Here is a 19,687-nt window from a genome sequence, read left to right on the forward strand (position 1 = left end):
CACACACACACGCACACACGCAGACACTGTCAGCGAGATATGTGTTTGCATGTGTGCGGTGTGTGTTTTTCTGCGTGCAGGTCTGCATTTGTATCTGGCTTGTGGAATCCATAAACACAGAGTCTTGTCAGGACTGTGTCTAACACTGTTTCCTCTTTGACAGGAAAAGATGAGCTCTCTCTCACACACACACCGACACACACACAAACACACACACACACTCTTACCGTTACTCTCTCTCTCTCTTTACCAGAGTTGGGAAATTAAAGCCAATAACTTCACTCCTGTCACGGCAAGCTATCCATTTGTGACCTGATTTGTTTAGGGAATGTGCGTTCAACACGTGTGTCTGCTTATAATTACAGACGAGCGAATCGTGCAGCAACATAGCTTTCCTCACAAAGCCGCCATTCAAATGCCACACTTTAATTCAAACCTAAAAATATCCCCAAGTGCACGCCAGTGATGGAGCTTTTTCCAAACGCGATCACAGTGAGAGGAAAGTCACACACAGACAACCACGTTTGCATCCAACAAAAGTTTTCCAGTGATTGAAATGGTTTATAGTTCAGTTTAAAGATGTGTTTAATTAGTTTTAATCAGATTGAAATTTTGGGGGGAAACCAGGATTCATCTCCTTTAAAATGCGCATTGCTTTACATCTGATCTGTCCTGAAATTGATGCTTTAAGCACGACTGAATGGCTGGAATCTCACAGTTATTGCTTGTTAATTTCAAAGTACAGATATTTACATTCAAGCTAAAGCCTTAACATCCTCCAGCTCACGGTGAGTTTTAGATTGAGGATCAGTTTCACATTGGCTCCACATCTTTCCCTGATGCAAATCGATGTGAATGAAATCAGAATCAGGAAAATTTTTCAGAGAGTTTTTTTTTTAGAACTGGATATTCAATCGCAAAACACACCCGATTCATATTTCATACATAAGTAATAAGTACATTGTCAGAGCAGAAGAAGAAGAAAAAAAAGGAAAGATTGACTTAAAGGAAAATATTATAGATTCCACTCTGCATTGATCGATGTGGTACCGTAAAGTTGGCCTCTATGGGGAGGCTGTTTAACGCTCAAGCTTACAATGCTCAATGAATCAATAGCTACATGTTAACCAATCAAGTGTCTATTGACTGGGTAATAAGTGCTAATGAAAGGCGCGCACGCACACACACACACACACACGCAGTTTCTGTTGTGCTCAAACAGTCGATCGTTGTGTTCCTTCATTTACTTCAATCAAAATATAGGCTTTCATTTCTCCGTCGCTGGCTCAGCTGATGTTTGCAAGGCAGAGTGTGTGTGTGTGTGAGAGAGAGAGCGAAGGAGAGAGAGAGAGAGAGAGAGAGAGAGAGAGAGAGAGAGAGAGAGAGAGAGAGAGAGAGAGAGAGAGAGACAGAGAGAGAGAGAGAGAGAGGATGGGGAATATATATAGAGAGAGTTCAGTGAAACTGGATATAACCTAAGGCAAGGCTTCAGGCTAAATCATTCCTGGAAGAGCAGCAGAAAAGGTAGAAAGCAGAATGTTAACAGGTTGACTGATGCTGTCTGCTGCTTCTCTCTCTCTCTCTCGCTCTCTCTCCTCCTTTCCATTTCTGAGTAAGTATCTGTCAATTTCTTCTCACATGTATTTTAACTCTTCCTACGCGTCCCCTCGCCCTATGCAGTGCCTTCAAGAAGTACACATATACAATCAAGGATGTATGAGCAGCTATTTAACCCAACCATCAGAGGTACAATGTGCCCACAGAGAAAGAACAGTAAGTTGTAAACAATACTAAGACAATTGAGTTTTTAAAAGCAACAAAAACGATCAAAACAAATTAAACACCGTCCTGATGTCAAGGTGTCGGCAGAGCGATCATCAATGACACGACAGGAGCTGCCGACGTGTAAGTGTGAGAGTGAAGAGATGGAGGCAACGCCAGGGGAGAGAAAGAATGAAATCACAGATAATAAATCAAAACTTGTAAACTTAGTAACATAATCTCCATTCCACTCCTGTACTTTTCTTCTACATCATCTTTCCTCTGCGTTTGGTTCAAACTGACACAAATATTGTTTTTGAGAGGAACACTCCTGTAGTTAGTGCTGATTCAGCCTGTAGGTGATTTATGCAGCAAACATGACAAACAGTTTGATGAAGATGTGATCTCTGGGAAAATGACAACTGAGTTTGAGAGAAGAAAATGAATCCCCTCCTCCTGTCTGTCCCCTGTAACTTTCCCAGGCTGTTGTTATGTCTCGAAAGCACGGCCCGCGTTACGTGTACAAAATGTTCGGTTCCACTGGTGTGCAAGCGCTGTGTAAACTCCAGATAATAAATGGTGCTGAGAAAATGAGGGACGTCAAAACACACAGAGAGGGGGACTCGGCTCGGAAGATCAAAGATGTGATGTGGGGGGAGAGAAGACGAGAGATCACGTCTGATATCGCAACCACTGACAAAATTTTTTTAAGGTAAGAGTTCAAGACAAGCACACAAGCAGACACACACACACACACACTTGATCTACAGATCGCCACAGAGATCCTGTTTTTGGAACAAAGTGAATTTAACCATGGTAAGTTCCATTTCTCCCAACATAGATGAACTTTTATCTGTCGTTTCTCACTGTGTCACTTCCTTCACTCTCATTGAGCAATCTCCATTTATCTACCTTGTCTGAAGACCTGAATTTCATGAAACCGTTTAGAGAAATACCATATGTGCTTAGTTTGAAAGTAGGCAAGAAAAGGGTTAAAGGCCCAAAGAAACATTACATAAGCTTTTAAACCGTTTTGATTGTTAAGGTCGCCTGAATTCTGAACACAAAGCTGTCCAAGTTGATGGTCACGGTGCTTTCCGGTCTAACTGACAGCAGCTACAGATACGACCAACGAGGAGTCACACATGACGACGTTCCTAATGTTTATCTTACACTGTAGCCTGAGCCAACTCAATCACCCACACATACAGTACACACACATATTTCAAAATATCTCTCTATTAGGGGCGTGCTGGAGCCTGTATTAAAATGTAGAACTGTTTGGAGTCCAGGTAGTGAAAATCTCTGAGAGGCAGAAAGTTAAAAAGTCAAAAAGACATCTTGCAAGGCTCATGATGAGGGGATTCAGGATCTTTTAGGTGATCCTTTCATCGACCTGTGATAACCTCTCTCCAGCTGTAATTGGTTCAAATATCAGAGGCCTGGTTGCACTGCCAGTCGGGGACGTCTGACGTTGCGTTTTGTCCGTGCTTTTATTGAGACTCTTGATGTTTGCCATGAGGCTTTAAAGCACGGATGCCACAACTCCCTTCAAGGTTCAAATCTGCCCTCAGATCTGTGTCGTCTCTCCCATCTGTCTCCCTCTTGGTAAAATAGTCCAAAATGCTGAAATGCTAAAAACAACAACAACCAGTCTTTGAAAAATTAACGTTGTAAAGCAGGTGCTTATCGCTCAGCCTAGTGTCTGCTGTGTAAGTGTTACCGAGGTGACGGATGAATCCACACCAGTTTGAAGAGCTCCCTCATTCTCCCTGCCAAACCTTTTTTTAAAATGCTTTTTCCAGCCCATCTCCTCCTAATTAATTAGAGCAGTGCCACTGACTAACAGGAAAGCCTGTTTTATCAGCACTCACTCATTCCACTCCACCTCCCTGTGTGTGAGTGTGAGAGCAGGCAGGAGGAGGAGGTGAAGAAGCAAGTCCAGGATATTGAAATGGCAGAATTTGCTGCTTACGCGCACTAAAATTGGGGGGTCAAAGTGGGTAAATTAACCACAAATGACAGTTTGTTCAAATTCAGCTCAGACGTCGGACGTGAAAGCTGCCTGATGTGATCTATCGTGCAAATTCGCTTCTTTATTCTGCACCAAAATGTTTCTGCTTAGGCACGAGCCTTTTTAACAGCAGGTTGGCAGCCACGATGCAGCGAGTGTCGCTCTTCTTCTCGCCGTTTATATTTTCCCTCCCTACCTCGTCCTCCTCCTCCTCTCTTTGCCGGGCAAACCCAGGACCAAGTGCCAGCAAGGGTCATATCTTTTTAATTATCTTTCCCGTCTTTGATTAATTATTCGGCGTGACAACGGCGTTGGTAATGCTTTTCACCTGCCGCCACTGACTGACGGCCCCTCTGTCGAACTCAAAAGCAAACAGCTGCTGCCATGATCGCCTAGCAACCGCCCGGTGATGGATGAGCACAAGAGATGGATGGCCACAATAAATCACCGCGTCTGCCTTGGCGCTATAGAAACCCAGGAAGGGTAAGGAGATGGAGGAGCGACGGAGGAATGGGGAAGGAGGGCGGGCATAAAAAAGCCCCACAAATATATAACTGTTGTTCTCTCCTTCTTTCATTCGCTGCACTTTTATTCAATATACAGACATGCCTAAGTGTAGATTACAGTTCCAACTCAAAAACACTGATACCAAACAGCAAAGTTTGTTCACTTCCTATTTACAGAAAATGCTCAAAACATCGCTACGATCCACTTTTAAGGGGTATCAACAATTTTGTCCAGACCCTTTCATTTGAATTTTTTTTTCAAATACTTAATTACTTTGCACTAAATTGCAAAGTGTCCGTTCTGCTAAATATGGACTAAAGAATGGTGGAGGCTGATTACTTTTGTCAAACTCAACTTAATCAGAGAAAATTGAAGGTTAATTTTTGTTTTTATTGGAACACTTTCAGCCACTTCTCTAGCAGCCGCGTCATGTAGACCAGCTCAAAACAATTGATATTTCCCAAAAGAGCTCAGATGAGAACGAAACACAAAATCATAGAAAATGGGAGCGTGGAGCGGCGTTTGTACGCATGACTACCATAGGTGCATACAAATCATACGCATTATACTCATTTCTGATTGGGTGGCTGCCGTCCTTCTAAAACCACACATTAGGCCGCAAACATAACGGCAATAAGAGCAGGTAACCATGGCAACAACACTGACGCCTTACGTTATGCTACCGGTTGGGTCAGTAGTGGCAGGGTTAAACTGAGCGTAAAGAAATTAGGAACCTTTACTCGTGAATTGCCACATACTTACGTACACTTACGAGAAAAACAAGTCACCACTGTGTCCCATAAAAACAAAGTCATCATCAGAATTGTGACTCACGTCCTGCATTCAAAAGAAGGGATTTTCTGTGGAAATGATCACAGTGCGCCAATGCATGCACAATTAATTACAAACCACACAATGAGGAAACTGTGAGAGGAAACTGGGTTCACGTACGAAGAGTGTTGCGCTCTCATTGGCCGCTGCTCGTTGGCCGCCGTGCATCTGGAATCTCAAACAGCTCAAGATACAAAGCCTGCCACGCATGTCTCAGTGCTGATGAGCTTTCCGAAGCGGTTCATGGATGTCGCTCTTGTTCGCAAATCCCCAAATTTTAATTTGCCAAAATAAAAAAACGGTTTTACCTTAAAAAAGCAAAGCGAAATGCTTCAATATGAGCATATAGAAAGATACAGATATTACACACATTACTTCTATCTTACAGTCTCATGTTTCTCCTTTGCCTCTGTCAAATCTATAGATAAAATGTGTGAAACAACCACACATTTAAACCTCATAAACACTTCTGAGCCGATTGTGATAGCTGCAGATACCAGCACAGATGTTTCTGTGGCGATGAGTGTATTTTTGGAAGCACGACGAGAGAGAAGAGATGCATCTGTTATCGCCCGTTGTCCGTGCCAACATGTGACCTTAACGGACCCTCGCCCATGTAGAACACACACACACACACACACACACACACACACACACAGACACACGCTGACAGCTTTGGTCATTTCTCCTTCACATCTCACTGTTGTTCTTCTTTCCTTCCCTTCTTTGAGACCCCCGTCTGTGATTGTCCCCTCCGCACACACATATACACACACCTGCTGTTTCCGCACAAACACACACACATACACACTCGTAGCTGAAGCTCAGGTTACAGCTCTGTAGCGATCCAGTCTAAATAATATAGCAGTGATGAATGGCAGGGCCAGATTCATATCCATCAACGGGCTCTTTTTTAAGGAGCATCCATCTTCTATAAGGCCTCCCTTTGAATCGGCAGAGAGAGAGAAAGAGAGAGAGAGAGAGACTACACCGGCATTACCCACGAGAGGGACATGCACACAGCTCTGAGAGTGTGTGTGAGTGTGCGTGTGAGGGAGATAAGACATCATGACTGATACATGCCTGCACGCAAAACACCCAAGACACAGAGGCGAGAGAAAGAGAAAGAGAGAGAGAAACACACACACACACACACACACACACACACACACACACACACACACAGACTGCTGAACTGCGGACACAAAAACACAAATGCACACTTATGCATGCATGAAGGAGATTAATGCCTTTACAATACCAGGGTGTGATTTACAATCTGTGTGCATTTATGATGTGAGATGTGAGTAATTGTGTGTAAAATAAGATATAAAGTTGCTGTGCATATATCAATATTGCAGTGACAAAGGCAGGCGTGCGCACACACACACACACACACACACACACACACACACACACACACTCTCTGCATCACCCATAGGGGTTATGGAAAGTGGGAACAGGCCAAAACATGAGTGAGACTTGTCCAGCCGATTTCTTTCTCTCTTCTCCCAACTTCTCACACACTCACTCATTTAACTCCCATAATCCCCCCCCCCCTCTCTCTCCCCCTACCCTCTGTCACACTTCCCCCCTCTCTGGAGGAGGTGGACCTGTACGGCAAGAAGAAAGCAAGCCTGCCCTGCACACACATTCATGCTTGTATACACACACACGAGCGCGCACACACACATAGACTCAAGCACCCACACGCACACACATGTTGGGCCCTGGCAAAGCCCCGTTTGATAAATGACACGTGTCATTGTGTCAGGAGAGAAGGGTGGGTCTGTGATGTATGGTGCGGACGATGAGAGGGGGAAATCGACTGTTTGGCAGCGAGACGGCGGTCGTCTACTCGCTACTCTCTTCCTCTGGTTTCTGGAAACCTCCTAAAGCATGCATCAAACACACACACACACATACACACACACTCAGCACACACACCACATCAGTGCAGAGCCTAATATGCGAACGCACGCAAAGACACATTGAAACGGACAGCGGATATTCAGTCTGCGATGAAAAGTTTGCCCCTCTTTTGGTTTTCAGCGTTGCCCTCTCTGCTTTCTCTCTTAGCTTTCTCTCCCCCAGCAGCTCGCTCGCTTCCCTGGCTGAGTTACAGAGAGGAAGAGATCATCAAGGAAAAAGAGAAGGAGAAGAAAGGCGGAGGGAAGCCACTGCCGAATATGGGCGGGGGGGCAACAATATCAATCACAGTCCTGTTTGGCAACAGAGATACTAGTATTTCAAATAAAACAGCCGAACCGAGACAAATAGAGCGAATGTGGGGCTGTAACCTGAGACCCCCCCAAACCCCTCCACGGCTGAAAGTTGCACTTCTCATAAAGTGGAGAAACAGAATGAGAAAAAGAGAGAGAGAGAAGGATAGGGAGAGGGAGAGAAAGGAGAGAGACAGAAAGAGAGAGAGAGAGAAAGGGGAGAGAGAGAGAGACAGAGAGAGAGAGAGAGGAAGGCTTTGTCTTTTAATTTTTTCTTCTCTCCCTTGCCCAACCATCTTTCTTTTGCCTCTTTTCTCTCTTTGTCGCGAGCAGGCGAGGTGGCTGACATCTGCAGAGTGCATTTAAAGAGGAAAAAAAATGTGTCAGAGAAGTGCGATGCACTCTTTCGCACGCATGCTCACTCACACACACACACACACACACACACACTGGGAGGCCCCACTTGCTCGGTTTCATTAGCTCACTGGCAGGGTGGCACTTCTCAAGCTCATTACTGAGGAAGGATTTATGGCGCAGCAGCCAGTGGCGGAGAAAAGGCATCTGTCAATAATTGCAGGGAGCAGCAACTCCCATCTCCACCAGCTTTGAAATCTCATTAGGTATGCAGTTATCAGGCATAAAGATCAAAAACATTACTCAGCTCCGACAGAAACCAACCAAGAAACATTAATTAGCAACAGGCCCTCACAGTATAAAATAAAACAGCCTTCTTCCCCACTTCTCTCATCTCTCTCTCACGCAGCTCTCTCTCTGTTGCCCTGCCTGCTCTCTCTCTTTCTCTCTCTATCTCTCTACCTCTCACCTGCCTGCCTTCCCCTCTAACACTTGCGCGCTCAAATAATAGACAAAAACACACAACCGGAGCATTATGGTTTACACGCACTTTCCTACCACACCCTTGTAAGACAAAACCATATCAAACCATGCATTTCCTCGCCGCCTCATAAACTACATACTGCACGCGCACACACACGTGCGCACATGCACACACACATAGCTGTGGTGTTGCACAGGGTGAGGATAATTCCCAGCATCTGAAACTGATCAGAACATGAAACAAGGAGGAGGAAAAAGAGGGCGAAAGGCATGTAGGACTGTCTTTTGGCAGTAACTGAGTGGCCATTCAGCCTTGTCTGTGTATGTGTGCGTGTGTGGGTGTGTGGGTGTGTGGGTGTGTGTGTGTATACACAAACACACATGTGTGTGTGAGGCAAGGAACGAAGAGGAAGGCGCTGTCAGCTTGAGAAGGATGTCAGCTCGGGCTGGCCCTGATTACCAGGGCCTCAGACGAGTCCTCACTGGCTCCCCTGCCTTTCATCACAGCCACCGTCTCACACACACACACACACGCACACACACACACACACACAAGCACACACACACACACACACACACACGCACGCACGCACACGTGACTGATGGCTGCCAGTCTCGCCTAGGCTAAGCCATCGCCTCCGTGGGAAAGGGAAACACGGAACTCTGATTATGTGCGCACACGCGCGCACACACGCACACACACACACACACACACACACACACACACACACACACACACACACTTTGTAGACATAAAGGCAACCCCCACTGAGGGTAAGAAGAAACCCAGACCTGGAGCCAAGCCCAGATGACACTCAAAAGCTCTCTCCCTCTAACAGACCCATACACACACACACATGCACACACCTTGTCTTGACACTGTCTCGTCCTCCCACTGGCCCTGTAGTTCCTTACACTCCATGAGTCCCTCCTACACACATACACAGACACACACACTACCCCCTCTCTGCTGAACATGACAGGAAGTATAAAGGGCCGTGCATGCTCAGCTACAGCGGGAAGCACAAATAGAAGCTACTTTAACTTTGTCTCTCTCAACTTTTCGAATTGATTTCCAATCCAAACTAAAAAGGCTCTATATGATGTGATACATAATTTACTAACCACTTATTGATGATGAGGGTGACGATGATGATGATCTGTGCAACCTTTGGCTCGTCAGAGAGACACACAGACCACCCCCGCTGCAGGCCCGGTCTATAGGCACGGCCATAAATACAACATATATATCTGCCTCTTGTCAGCACAGGAAGTGTGTATGTGTCCGTGTGTGTGTGTTTACGTGTGCAAGTGCAGGGATCTCTGTCCAGACGAGCCATTTCCTGTTTCGCCCCTTTTCCCAGGGTGCCTCAGTGTGAGCCCGTTGGCCAATCAGACCTCACAGCGAGGAGCCACTGGCTGCTGAAGATCGACTTTAGTGTTTACAGGTATGATGATGTCAGAACTGCAGCTCGTCAATATAAAACAATAAAATACTACAGGGGAAATATATGACTCATGACTCTGTACTCTAAATACTGAGACAATTCAATGAGTTACCATTATCATATGTATTTTATATTACTGTTTTATTTAATTTTATATTGTGGCATTTATCTTAATTATCACTTAGTCATAATAATAATGTCTAAAATAATAATTATAGTTGCAATAATAGTGGTTGGTGATTACGTTTATTATTTTTGAAGATGGCTTAATAGCATCTGAGAGTCACCAACGTTATTTACTGAATTTTCCTTCTCTTTAAGTATATTTGTAATGTGGTTTGCGTTGCCATGGTTTTACTGTACGGGACTGTCTCCCTGCCCTGGCACTTTACAGGCATCAAGCATCAAGCAACAAGCATCGCTCTCTCCTCACAAAATAATCTTTGGGGGGGGGGGGGGGGGGGAGCAGGAGAAGGTGGAGGAGAGGAGGAGAAGAATTGGGGGAGTAAAGGAGGAGGGGGGAGGAGAAAAAAATGAGGGAAGGATGCAGCCTTGTGAGCCAATTTAAGAAATAACTGCTGATGCATCAGCTATTGACTGTTTGAGCGCTCGTGATAACGCTCAAGGCGAAACTGGGAGCAAAATGACAGCATCAACTGCCTGCAATAAAGTGCAGCGCACCAGACCAAGGGAGCTCTAATTGACAGCTGTCAACCTAATGGGAGCCATGACGGAAGATTTGGGGAGAGGGGGGGAAGAGAAGCGCTGTTTATAAACCATCAGCCACTTATCCTCAAGGAAGGGAAAGGGGGAGGAAGAGATGAGCGAGCTGTGGCTCCCTCCCTCCCTCCTCCTCCCATTTCCTCTGTCTCGCTCCCTATGATTGTCGTTTGTCTACTTGCTTGCTTTTTCATTCTCTCCTGCTTTCTCTTCCCCGCGCACATAATCTTCTTCACAATCTCATTCCCTTTCTGTCTTTGCCTATGATAGAATATTCAACTATTCAACTGTTCATTCACTTTATATCTCTCTCTTTTTGTCTCTCTCGCACTCTTTTTGCAGCGGTTCATTGTGGGCAGGAAAGCAGAGGAAGGCCATAACTAATCACAGTGCCAGTTGGCTGCCTGGGAAAGACTAACTCCGCACAAAGTAATGCAGGGAGCGTGACTGGGGACTAGGGACTTGGGACTGGGACATGACGGCACAGGGGAAGGGACCGGGACCCTGAGAAGTACAGAAGAGGGACCGGGACAGACGCCGAGGCCGATTTCAAGCACGATTTTTCCAGACACGAAGCCATTAGCTGTGGGTTTTAGTACATTTTGTGAAGTGTGAAAGCTGCAGTCCAGCCTTGGGCGCAGATCAGAAAAGAGGACTCAGGTGAATGGAGCTCTGACGGTGCCCACCAGATGGGAAAGCCATTCGTATTATTACATACAGCATGAATTGTGGCAGCACGAACTTAAGTGCTGTTGGCCTGCAGGTGAGACGGAATGTCTCCTATGAGCAAAGAGTTGGAGTGCACGCAGCATTAAATATGACGAAAGCACAATCCAATATTGCCTGTGTTTGGGAAGATGACAGCGGCAGCGGTGTGATCGATCCACAGCTGAGGAAGATGTTTGGTGTGGGAAAACAGACGACTCCCTCTCTGAAACAAACAAACCCACCATCCGGGGTCAAGACTTAAGAATTTGGAAATTGTGGAAACACCCCAAGGCGCTGACGTATGATGTAAGAGACTGGGACGCGCACGTCAGTGTATTAAAATGTCTCTTTTAAATATCAGCACATATGAATCATGGCAAAATATTACAGCTCTTCAAATAAAAAATAAATGACTTAATTTAGAGATTTTATCTTTTTATCTTATTTTGAAGTTATCCCCTCTACCTGAGGAGATCAAGGTGATGTATCTGCACTGATTGGATCAGGTGAGCAGGTGTGAAGGAAAACCAGGACCTAAAAGCTCAGTTTGAATCCCACTACAGAGACAGTGTGTCCTTGCTCGATCATACTGCGTCATATTTGCCTTTCTCCATATAGGATTTGCCCGGGACACATGGACAGTGTAACCTTAAAGTGTGTGTGTGTGTGTGTGTGTGTGTGTGTGTGTGTGTGTGTGTGTGTGTGTGTGTGTGTGTGTGTGTGTGTGTGTGTGTGCGTGCGTGCGTGCATGTGTGTGTATGTGTGTATGTCTCTCACACTGCTTTCTCTTGCTTCCTGACTCACTATAAAATCATAATTACACCTATGGAGCCTCTGTTAAATGTTAAGGTGCAAATTATTGTTGCGTTTACATCTACCTTAGAGCTCGAAAACCAATAAGCCTATAATGTATCACATTTAAAGAATCAACAAACACTTTCATGTTGCTTCTTATTTTCTAAATCTGGTGTTTGTAGGTTACATTTGAAAAAGATCAGATTGGTAAGAAATGTTGAAAAAAAAAAAGCCATGTTTGACTTTGATCTAGACTGAGAGCTGCTGAAGCACAAAGGAGCCAGGGCCCCTTCAGGTGAGGGAAATGAAGATGGGAAACTTTTTAATCTCTGCAATCTGCATACATTCAGGTCATTAGTGTGCGGACAGATGACCTTAAGGGGGAGTTTTTCTTTAAATTAAGCAATGAAGTACTCAAGCTGTAGAGAGGGCGAGAGAGAGAGAGAGAGAGAGAGAGAGAGAGAGCGAGAGAGAGAGAGAGAGAGAGAGAGAGAGGTGATCTACACGCATTACAAGCTACAATTTATTTATAACATATTAACTTGGAATTCATGTGGTATTAATGCGTGACGGATCGTTGAAAGGTTCCGGATATATTAAATTTACTGACAGTATCACGGTTTTATCATAAACAATAATCTCACTTGTGTTTCCCTGATACAGCGTGAGATACTTTTAATGACGACTGCGTTGTAATGAAGAGCGTTTTTCCCTCTCTTAATTATTAACAGAATTATCAAGAGTTGCTTTAAATGAGGTTAATTAGCTCCATTATATTGACAGGTTTCATTTTATTCCACTGGCCTCTGTGATGAGGCATCAGTAAACCATAAACCTGTGCGTGTGTTTCTTAATAAACAAAACCATTTCACGATTCAGCGACTAAAACAAAAAGAGCCGCAAATGTACGCCGGAACAACATAAATGTGGATCACATGCAAGTGTACTGTCTCTGTGTGTGTGTGTGTGCGTGTGTGTGCGTGTGTGTGCGTGGGTGTGTGTGTGTGTGTGTGTGTGTGTGTGTGTCGGTGTGTGTGTGTGTGTGAGCGAGTGTATTTAAATGGGCCTCTGCATCTCGACTTGGATCCACCGCAAGTGCAACGTTAACACACATCAAGCATGATTAATCTCTCGCTCTCATCTACAATCAATCACACACGCGTGCGCTCACGAGCCCGTGCAAGGTGTATACACACATACACACCCGCGCGCGCGCTCAGAGGGAGGCAGAGAAATCACAGAAATCAGCTGCTTTTCCTCCTCGGCTGCCATCTATCTCCCATCGGACAGAACCAGATCTGTCTTGATGGTAATATTTACATAAATCATGTTTAGCCTCTTTGGACACCGTGCTGATGATAGGTGTTTCTGAAAAATCAACGCGGTTGAAAAATCCTCCCACGCCGGGAAAGTGTCATTGAGTAGCTAATAATGACCACTGTCAACGTCATCAATCTGCAGCCGGCTCATAGGAGAGACGACACACACACACACACACACACACACACACACACACACACACACACACACACACTGCGGTAGCAACGTGCAAAGGGCTTCTGGCTCTAAAACGTCTGCATTTTCACACAGGTGTAACCTACATAACTTTAAAAAAGGATTCATTTGTCGTTTCTGCAACACGTGCCGATAGAAGTAGTGTGAAAAACTAGAATGGTTAAAACATAAATAAAAATGCAGGTGAAAAAATATTGAGGACGTTTGATGTTGGAGCTTCCTCTGCTGGAACAATGATCTGTTTGGTCTGTCCTCCCGCTTTGAAGCCCACAGACACACACGCCTGCGTTGGCCTGAGCATTGTCTTTTCCTGAATGGTGGCGCGGCGAAAAAATAAATACTCTTGCCTGGAGAGAGTGTGCGTGTGTTTCCATAAATACACTCACACACGCGCGTAGACGCAAAGAAGAAACGCCTGATTTCTACAGTCGCCTACGATTCCACACACACACACACACACACACACACACACACACATGGGCGGGCGCTACCTTATCCTTCACACACACACGCGCGCTGCCATCGCTGCCCCGTATCCTCACCTGCAGCCAGGGTGGACGGGCTGGGGGTGGGAGTGGGCGGGCAAATGAGGACATTGTAAGATCAAGTTGATTACATCCAAGTGTGGCGCGGGCCTAATTGCCGAGCGTGACAGTGTGCGGCGCTTGTCATCTCCAATCATTAGGCCTGTCAGAGATCCATCAGACACTCGGCTAATTAGGAGAACGCTAATGAAGCTGGCAAAACAACTCCTCTTTTTAGACGGCTGAGTGCGCCCCATTGCCGGGGTGGGAAGTGTGTTGTGGAGGGGTGGGGTGGGGTGGGAGGGGGAGAGCCAGGCGAAGGTAAGGCTACGCCGCCACACTGCATAGGGGCCCGTGTTGGCCACGTAAAAGGAACCGATTTAAAAAGATGAAGTTGTTAATAACCGTGCGGCCGCCTCTGATTTCCCCGCGTCAGCTCCCGTCTGCAACAGATTTGCTGGTTGTTTTTTTTTGACGTGGCTGCAATTCAAGATGTACCTGCTGCCTCCTAAGACCTTCTGCCTCCTCGGGCAGAGGGACTGACTCACAGGCAGCACCGGGGAAAGAAAGCAAAAAAGGGAGAAAAAAGGAGGGGTGATTGTGAAAAACAAAACGGGAGGTTGTGGGGCTGTTCCGTCCCATCCACCCCCACCCCCCACCCACACACACACACACACACACACACACACACACACTACAGTTCCCAATCAAGGCCTATCATCTGCCATCTTCCCAAAGCTCCTTGCCATCACTGCGACACAATCAATTTGTCATCACTCTCTGTGTGCCCATGCAGTCCTCCTCCTCAACCTTATAACTTGCAGCTGTGAGCGAATGGGAAGGAGGGGAGAGACCAGGAGGGAGAGGAGGAGGACGAGGGGGGTAATGAAGAACACAAAACAAAAAAAAGGAAAAAACAGGAAGTTGCAAAAGGTTCTAAAATGAGACCACTCCTCCCTTGCCTGCCTCGCGTTTGTTCTCATCCGCTCATCAGAGAAATAAATGGCTCGTTTTCTCTGCCGCGCGCCCTCGCTGGCTCATTCCGGCTGAATAAAAAGGCTTTCAGTCATCCTGCGACGCATTCATCTATCTGTCTATCCATCCATCCATCCTTACGTCCACCCATTCCTTTACCCCACCCATTGTGTCCATTAGGGCTAAAACATTTTGATCAAGTGAAGCCCTTGGCTGAGCATACATGAGTCTGTGTGTGTGTGTGTGTGTGTGTTTGGTGTGTGTGTGTGTGTGTGTGTGTGTGTGTGTGTGTGTGTGTGTGTGTGTGTGTGTGTGTGTGTGCGTGTGTGTGTGTGTGCCAGGCTCTGATTGACCATTAAGGCCATTGATGAATGTGGCTGTCAGAGGGCAGACAATTAAATCAAATATGAAACAAAGTCTCTCTGACGGCCCCTTCTGATGGAGCAAAGCAGCCTTCCGCCTCACGATTAGGCTAATAGTTAGATTCTTCATAGCACTCCATCTGCATGTGTGTGTGTGTGTGTGTGTTAAAAGTAGTCGGTATTTGTTGACATGTGCTCTAAATGCAATTCAGTGTTTATATATTCATGTGTGTATCAGTGTGTGTGTGTGTGTGTGTGTGTGTGTGTGTGTGTGTGTGTGTGTGTGTGTGTGTGTGGCGGAAGTCTCCCCCCATACAGTCAAAGTTCTGAGGTCAACTGAAATGTTTAAGGTTATATCACTATTTAAAAAATAATGTAAATAAGCAATTCACGGCCTCGTCTGCTACAGAACAAATGCGACGGAAAGCGCGGAATAACGAGATCATCGTTAAGAATCCCACACAAACTGAAACGAGCTATCTTCTGAAATGACAAATTTAGAGAGATAAAATCCTAATTAGACATGCTGATGTCACACAAAAACACCGAAACTCTTCCCTCGTAAAATAAAAGCTTAGTTCAGTTCGTCCGCATCTACATACGCGACACGACCTCATGAATACGACGGAGCTCCAAGCAAAATATCAGACGGAATCAGTGTTCTAATAGGTCAGATTTGTCGAGGCCAGATGTGACTGAGCCGGGCTTGTGCAGCCAGACCGGGCAGACACGGCTGATTTATCGACTATTATCGGGAATGAACAGATCAAAGGCTCGGCCGGCTGACAGGTGATCAATCAGGCGTCAAATCAAACATGGCAATTGTCCATTAAAGCTCTCTTCCAGTGCACTCGCTCTCCAGCCTGAGGAATTATCTTTAGACTAAAGGAGCAAAGTCTTTCCCAGAAACGGACGCAAAGCGAATGAAGAAAATAGTCTGAAAACGGATGGGAAAGAAAAAAACTTTCTGCCGACGTTACGATATGAAAGTCGATATTAAAGTCCCAGTGTAATGGAGTTATCACTGCAAATACAGCAAACGATGTTAAAAGGTAATGACTGAACACTATAGACAAACTCTTGAAATTGTCCTGACAGAAATATTAGAGAAATATCTGACTGATACAGAGCAAGATCAAATATATATACCTGAATATAAGGATTATTATTAGGAATATTATGCTGCAATAGTGTTACTGTCATAGTAATATAGGCTCTAAAGGAGACTATAGTGAAGTTTTTTAAGTAGTTTTCCACAAAGAAAACACTATGAAAATGACTAAAATAACTTCAAAATCTGTTTATAAATAAAGCCAATAACAGAACGAGGCCTCTGTCAAGGTCAGCTGACCCTGGAGCTCCAACAACAGATCAAACACACAGTGAATCACTACAGGGAGCAGGGGAGGAAGAGGAGGAGGCGGCACTACAAAGAAGGAAAACACGGGTAAAAGGAGAGACCCATAACAACCCCAAGTTCTCAAAGGCCGAGAGAGAAGAACGTGAGGAGCGGACGGAGAAAGATCCAACACTGGGTCCATTTCAATCTTCCCAACATTCCCACTGAACGTTTAAGGCGTTTGACCTCAAACACTTTGGGCTTTCACAGCTCCAAAGGCTGCTGGAGCAGGATGGACGCGCTGTCAGGCTGAGCTGAACGGGCTCGGGTCTCAAACCTGTGACCTTTACGTCGGGCCACGTAAAATGGTCTCCGCTCACACACACACACACACCCACACACACACACACACACACACACACACACACACACACACACACACACACACACCCAAACTCTCCTCATTTAATCAAATCACTGTGTTTAAAAAGAACTTTTAGATAAATGACAGATGACGGGTTGTTATGGGGAATTTAGGGAAGTTTTGTAAGAGTTCACACAGAGGAAAAGTTGATTATTATGTTGGGGCTGTGAAACTTGTATACATGGTGCTAAATAGTGGCCATACCTCCAATAATGAGCCTTCAGTCTGTGCTCCTTACTTTACAGTGCACAACAAAAGATGCTGCTGCTGCTGCTGCTACTGCTCCAGCCAAATAAATGTTACTATGGGATATGTGTGTGTGTGTGTGTGGGGAGGGGTAACACGAGAGAGACAGAGAGAGAGAGAGAGAGAGAGAGAGAGAGAGAGAGAGAGAGAGAGAGAGAGCGAGAGAGAGAGAAAGAGAGAGGGAGAGAGAGGGGAGGTAAATGCATGCAGACTGTAGTCAGCTCGTACCTGAGGCGCGCCGAGGCGCTTGCTGCTTCCTCCGCGGCATGTTGGCTTCGGGAGCCCGGCAGGGAGTTCTTCTTTGGCCCCGGTGATCCGAGGCTGCCTGGGGGATCCGCCGAGCTTTGATATACAGTTTCCCCCCCTGGGTGCGCTTTCAGGGCTCCCACATAGATCGGGGAGGGGGGGTGTGCAGGGGGGTGATGAAGGGGGGGTGCAGTTTTCAAACACAAATGTATCAGAAGACAGAAGAAGAACCAGCAGACGGTCAGATGATAAAGGGGAGGAAGGTAAACAGCGCGGCTCCTCCGGCTGGCTGGTCTCTCTCTCTCGGTCGATCACTCGCCCGCTCTGACTTGGATGGACGCGGTGAGAGCAAACAGGAGGAATCGGGTGGTAACAAAAAAAAACACACAAAAAAAATAAACAAAAATGAAAGAAAAGGGAGGTGGGAAAAAATAAAAAAGGAGCTTTGTGTCCTCCCGTGTGATCCTCTTTAGTTGGCGCCGGAGGCTGCAACAGGCGAGCTTGAAGGGATAAAACCAAAATGACCACGTCAGTCAAAAGTCCGCAAACAAGGCGACAGAACATGAAGAGCCTGACACAACTGAAGCTCTGCGTCTCCTCTACGGCTCAACCTCTCCGCCGCTCACAGGCGTCACGTAGCTCACTGTCTCTCTCTCTCTCTCTCTCTCGCTCGCTCGCTCGCTCCCTCCCTCCCCTCTCTCTCTCTCTCTCCCTCTCCCTCTCTGTCACTCACTGCTTTATCCTAGACTCCGAATTTCACACAAACGAGCCCGGCGTTGGCGTGATGTTTGGCCGCTACAGCCGGTCCGTTTGAAGTGTGTAACGCAGACACACGCAGAGACACATGGTTCCCTACCTCAACACACACACACACACACACACACAGACAGCGACACTGTCACGCACAGAGTGAGTGACAGTGTGATGTGGAGTGAGTGAGATACTTACTTTACGGACTGATCCTCCGCCGCGTTATCCATGAGGCAAAACGCTTTCCTCCCCGGTAATCACGCACAATTCGTAGCCGGGAGCTGAACCGACTGAAACGTGCCTGAAACCATCTCATACAAATCCATTCGCCTCTGGCAAAGTCCCGGCGACGAGGGAGAAGGAGGAAGAGGAAAAAAAGCCACACGCAGCTTGTTCAGTTTGTTATTTTCGGGACCGACAACGGAGGAGAAAGGAGGAGGAGGCAGGGGAGGAAGAGGAGGAGGAGGAGGTGGCGGTGGTCGGGACTCTTGCTCGCCCACACGGTGCCCTGCCTGCCTGCCTGGCGCGGCGGTGGTAGCGGCGTTATTTTGTCCGAGAGAGCGCTTTGAAAAAAATCCGCTGAGGACCAAAGTCAGTCAGTCAGTATGAACGCGCACGTGTGTGTGCGTGTGTGTGTGTGTGTGTATAAGAGAGAGAGAGCGTGAGTGTGAGAGCGCGTGCGTGCCTGTGTGCGCGCGCGTGTGTGTGTGTGTGTGAATCGATGAGATACGTGCTTGATTGGGTCTCCCTTGTTGTAATCATGTACATGAGGAGGAGGAGGGGGCGCTGCTCAGGCTGCTCCCCTGCTTGCAGGCTGTGTCGGGGCGCACGGATCAGCCGAAGCTCCGGCGCGCCGCTCGCCAACCACTCTCCCTCGGCTCGGTCGTTGGTACTTTTCTCCCCCCTTTTTTTCTTTGCGTGGCCCGATTGGAGCTATTTAAATCAGCCACGCAGCGAATCAGGCGCGTCTCCCAGGCAGCACGACGCTCCGCGCTGCGCTCTGCACCCCCAAACGGCCGCAAAATCCTCACCAAGCGCCGAATGGGATAAAGTACTTTGGAACAGGTAAGATCAGAATCCTCCAGATGTGTTTGTTTTTAGGGGTGGGGTGGGGGGGCAAAGTTCCGTCGCCCCCTTTTCTCTCCCTGGCAGTGCTTTCGCCGGATAATAAAAGTTTCTGGATTGACTTGATTTGGTTAAAGTGTATTCAAAATGTTCTCCTGCGTTTTTTCAGGCAATCCCCATGGTGAAACCCCGGCGCGGTTGGAAAACAAAGGATACAGGATTGTTGAAGGGGAAAAGGGAGAACAAGTGAGGGCAGTGATGGTGAGTTGCCAAAGGCTGTCTGTCTGTCTCTCTCTCTTTCTCTCGCTCTCTCTCTCTCTCCTCCTGTCTGCCGCTGCGCCAGATGTGCTGCCGCTGCCGCCGCTGCTGCGCCTCGTCAACCGCCGAGAGAAACAGCT

The 19,687-nt window shown here is 46.6% G+C and overlaps 1 protein-coding gene across 1 annotated transcript in view; it reads right to left on the bottom strand.

The window, feature by feature from the left end:
* Nucleotides 1-18,627, bottom strand: part of tshz3b (teashirt zinc finger homeobox 3b) — a 34,976-nt gene extending 16,349 nt beyond the window's left edge. Inside the window, exons 1-2 of the mRNA XM_076146836.1 lie at nt 18,423-18,627; nt 17,457-17,974 (exon numbers count right to left, since the gene is read on the bottom strand). Of these exons, the coding sequence (XP_076002951.1) occupies nt 17,457-17,496 (40 nt within the window). The 5' untranslated portion in view covers nt 17,497-17,974; nt 18,423-18,627. The remainder of the gene's footprint in view (nt 1-17,456; nt 17,975-18,422) is intronic.
* Between the last annotated feature and the right edge of the window lie 1,060 nt (nt 18,628-19,687).

Source organism: Genypterus blacodes, unplaced genomic scaffold, assembly GCF_046128005.1.
Source record: "Genypterus blacodes isolate CSIRO-AG114 ecotype Tasmania unplaced genomic scaffold, CSIRO-AGI_Gbla_v1 ptg000036l_1, whole genome shotgun sequence".
Lineage (NCBI taxonomy): Eukaryota > Metazoa > Chordata > Actinopteri > Ophidiiformes > Ophidiidae > Genypterus > Genypterus blacodes.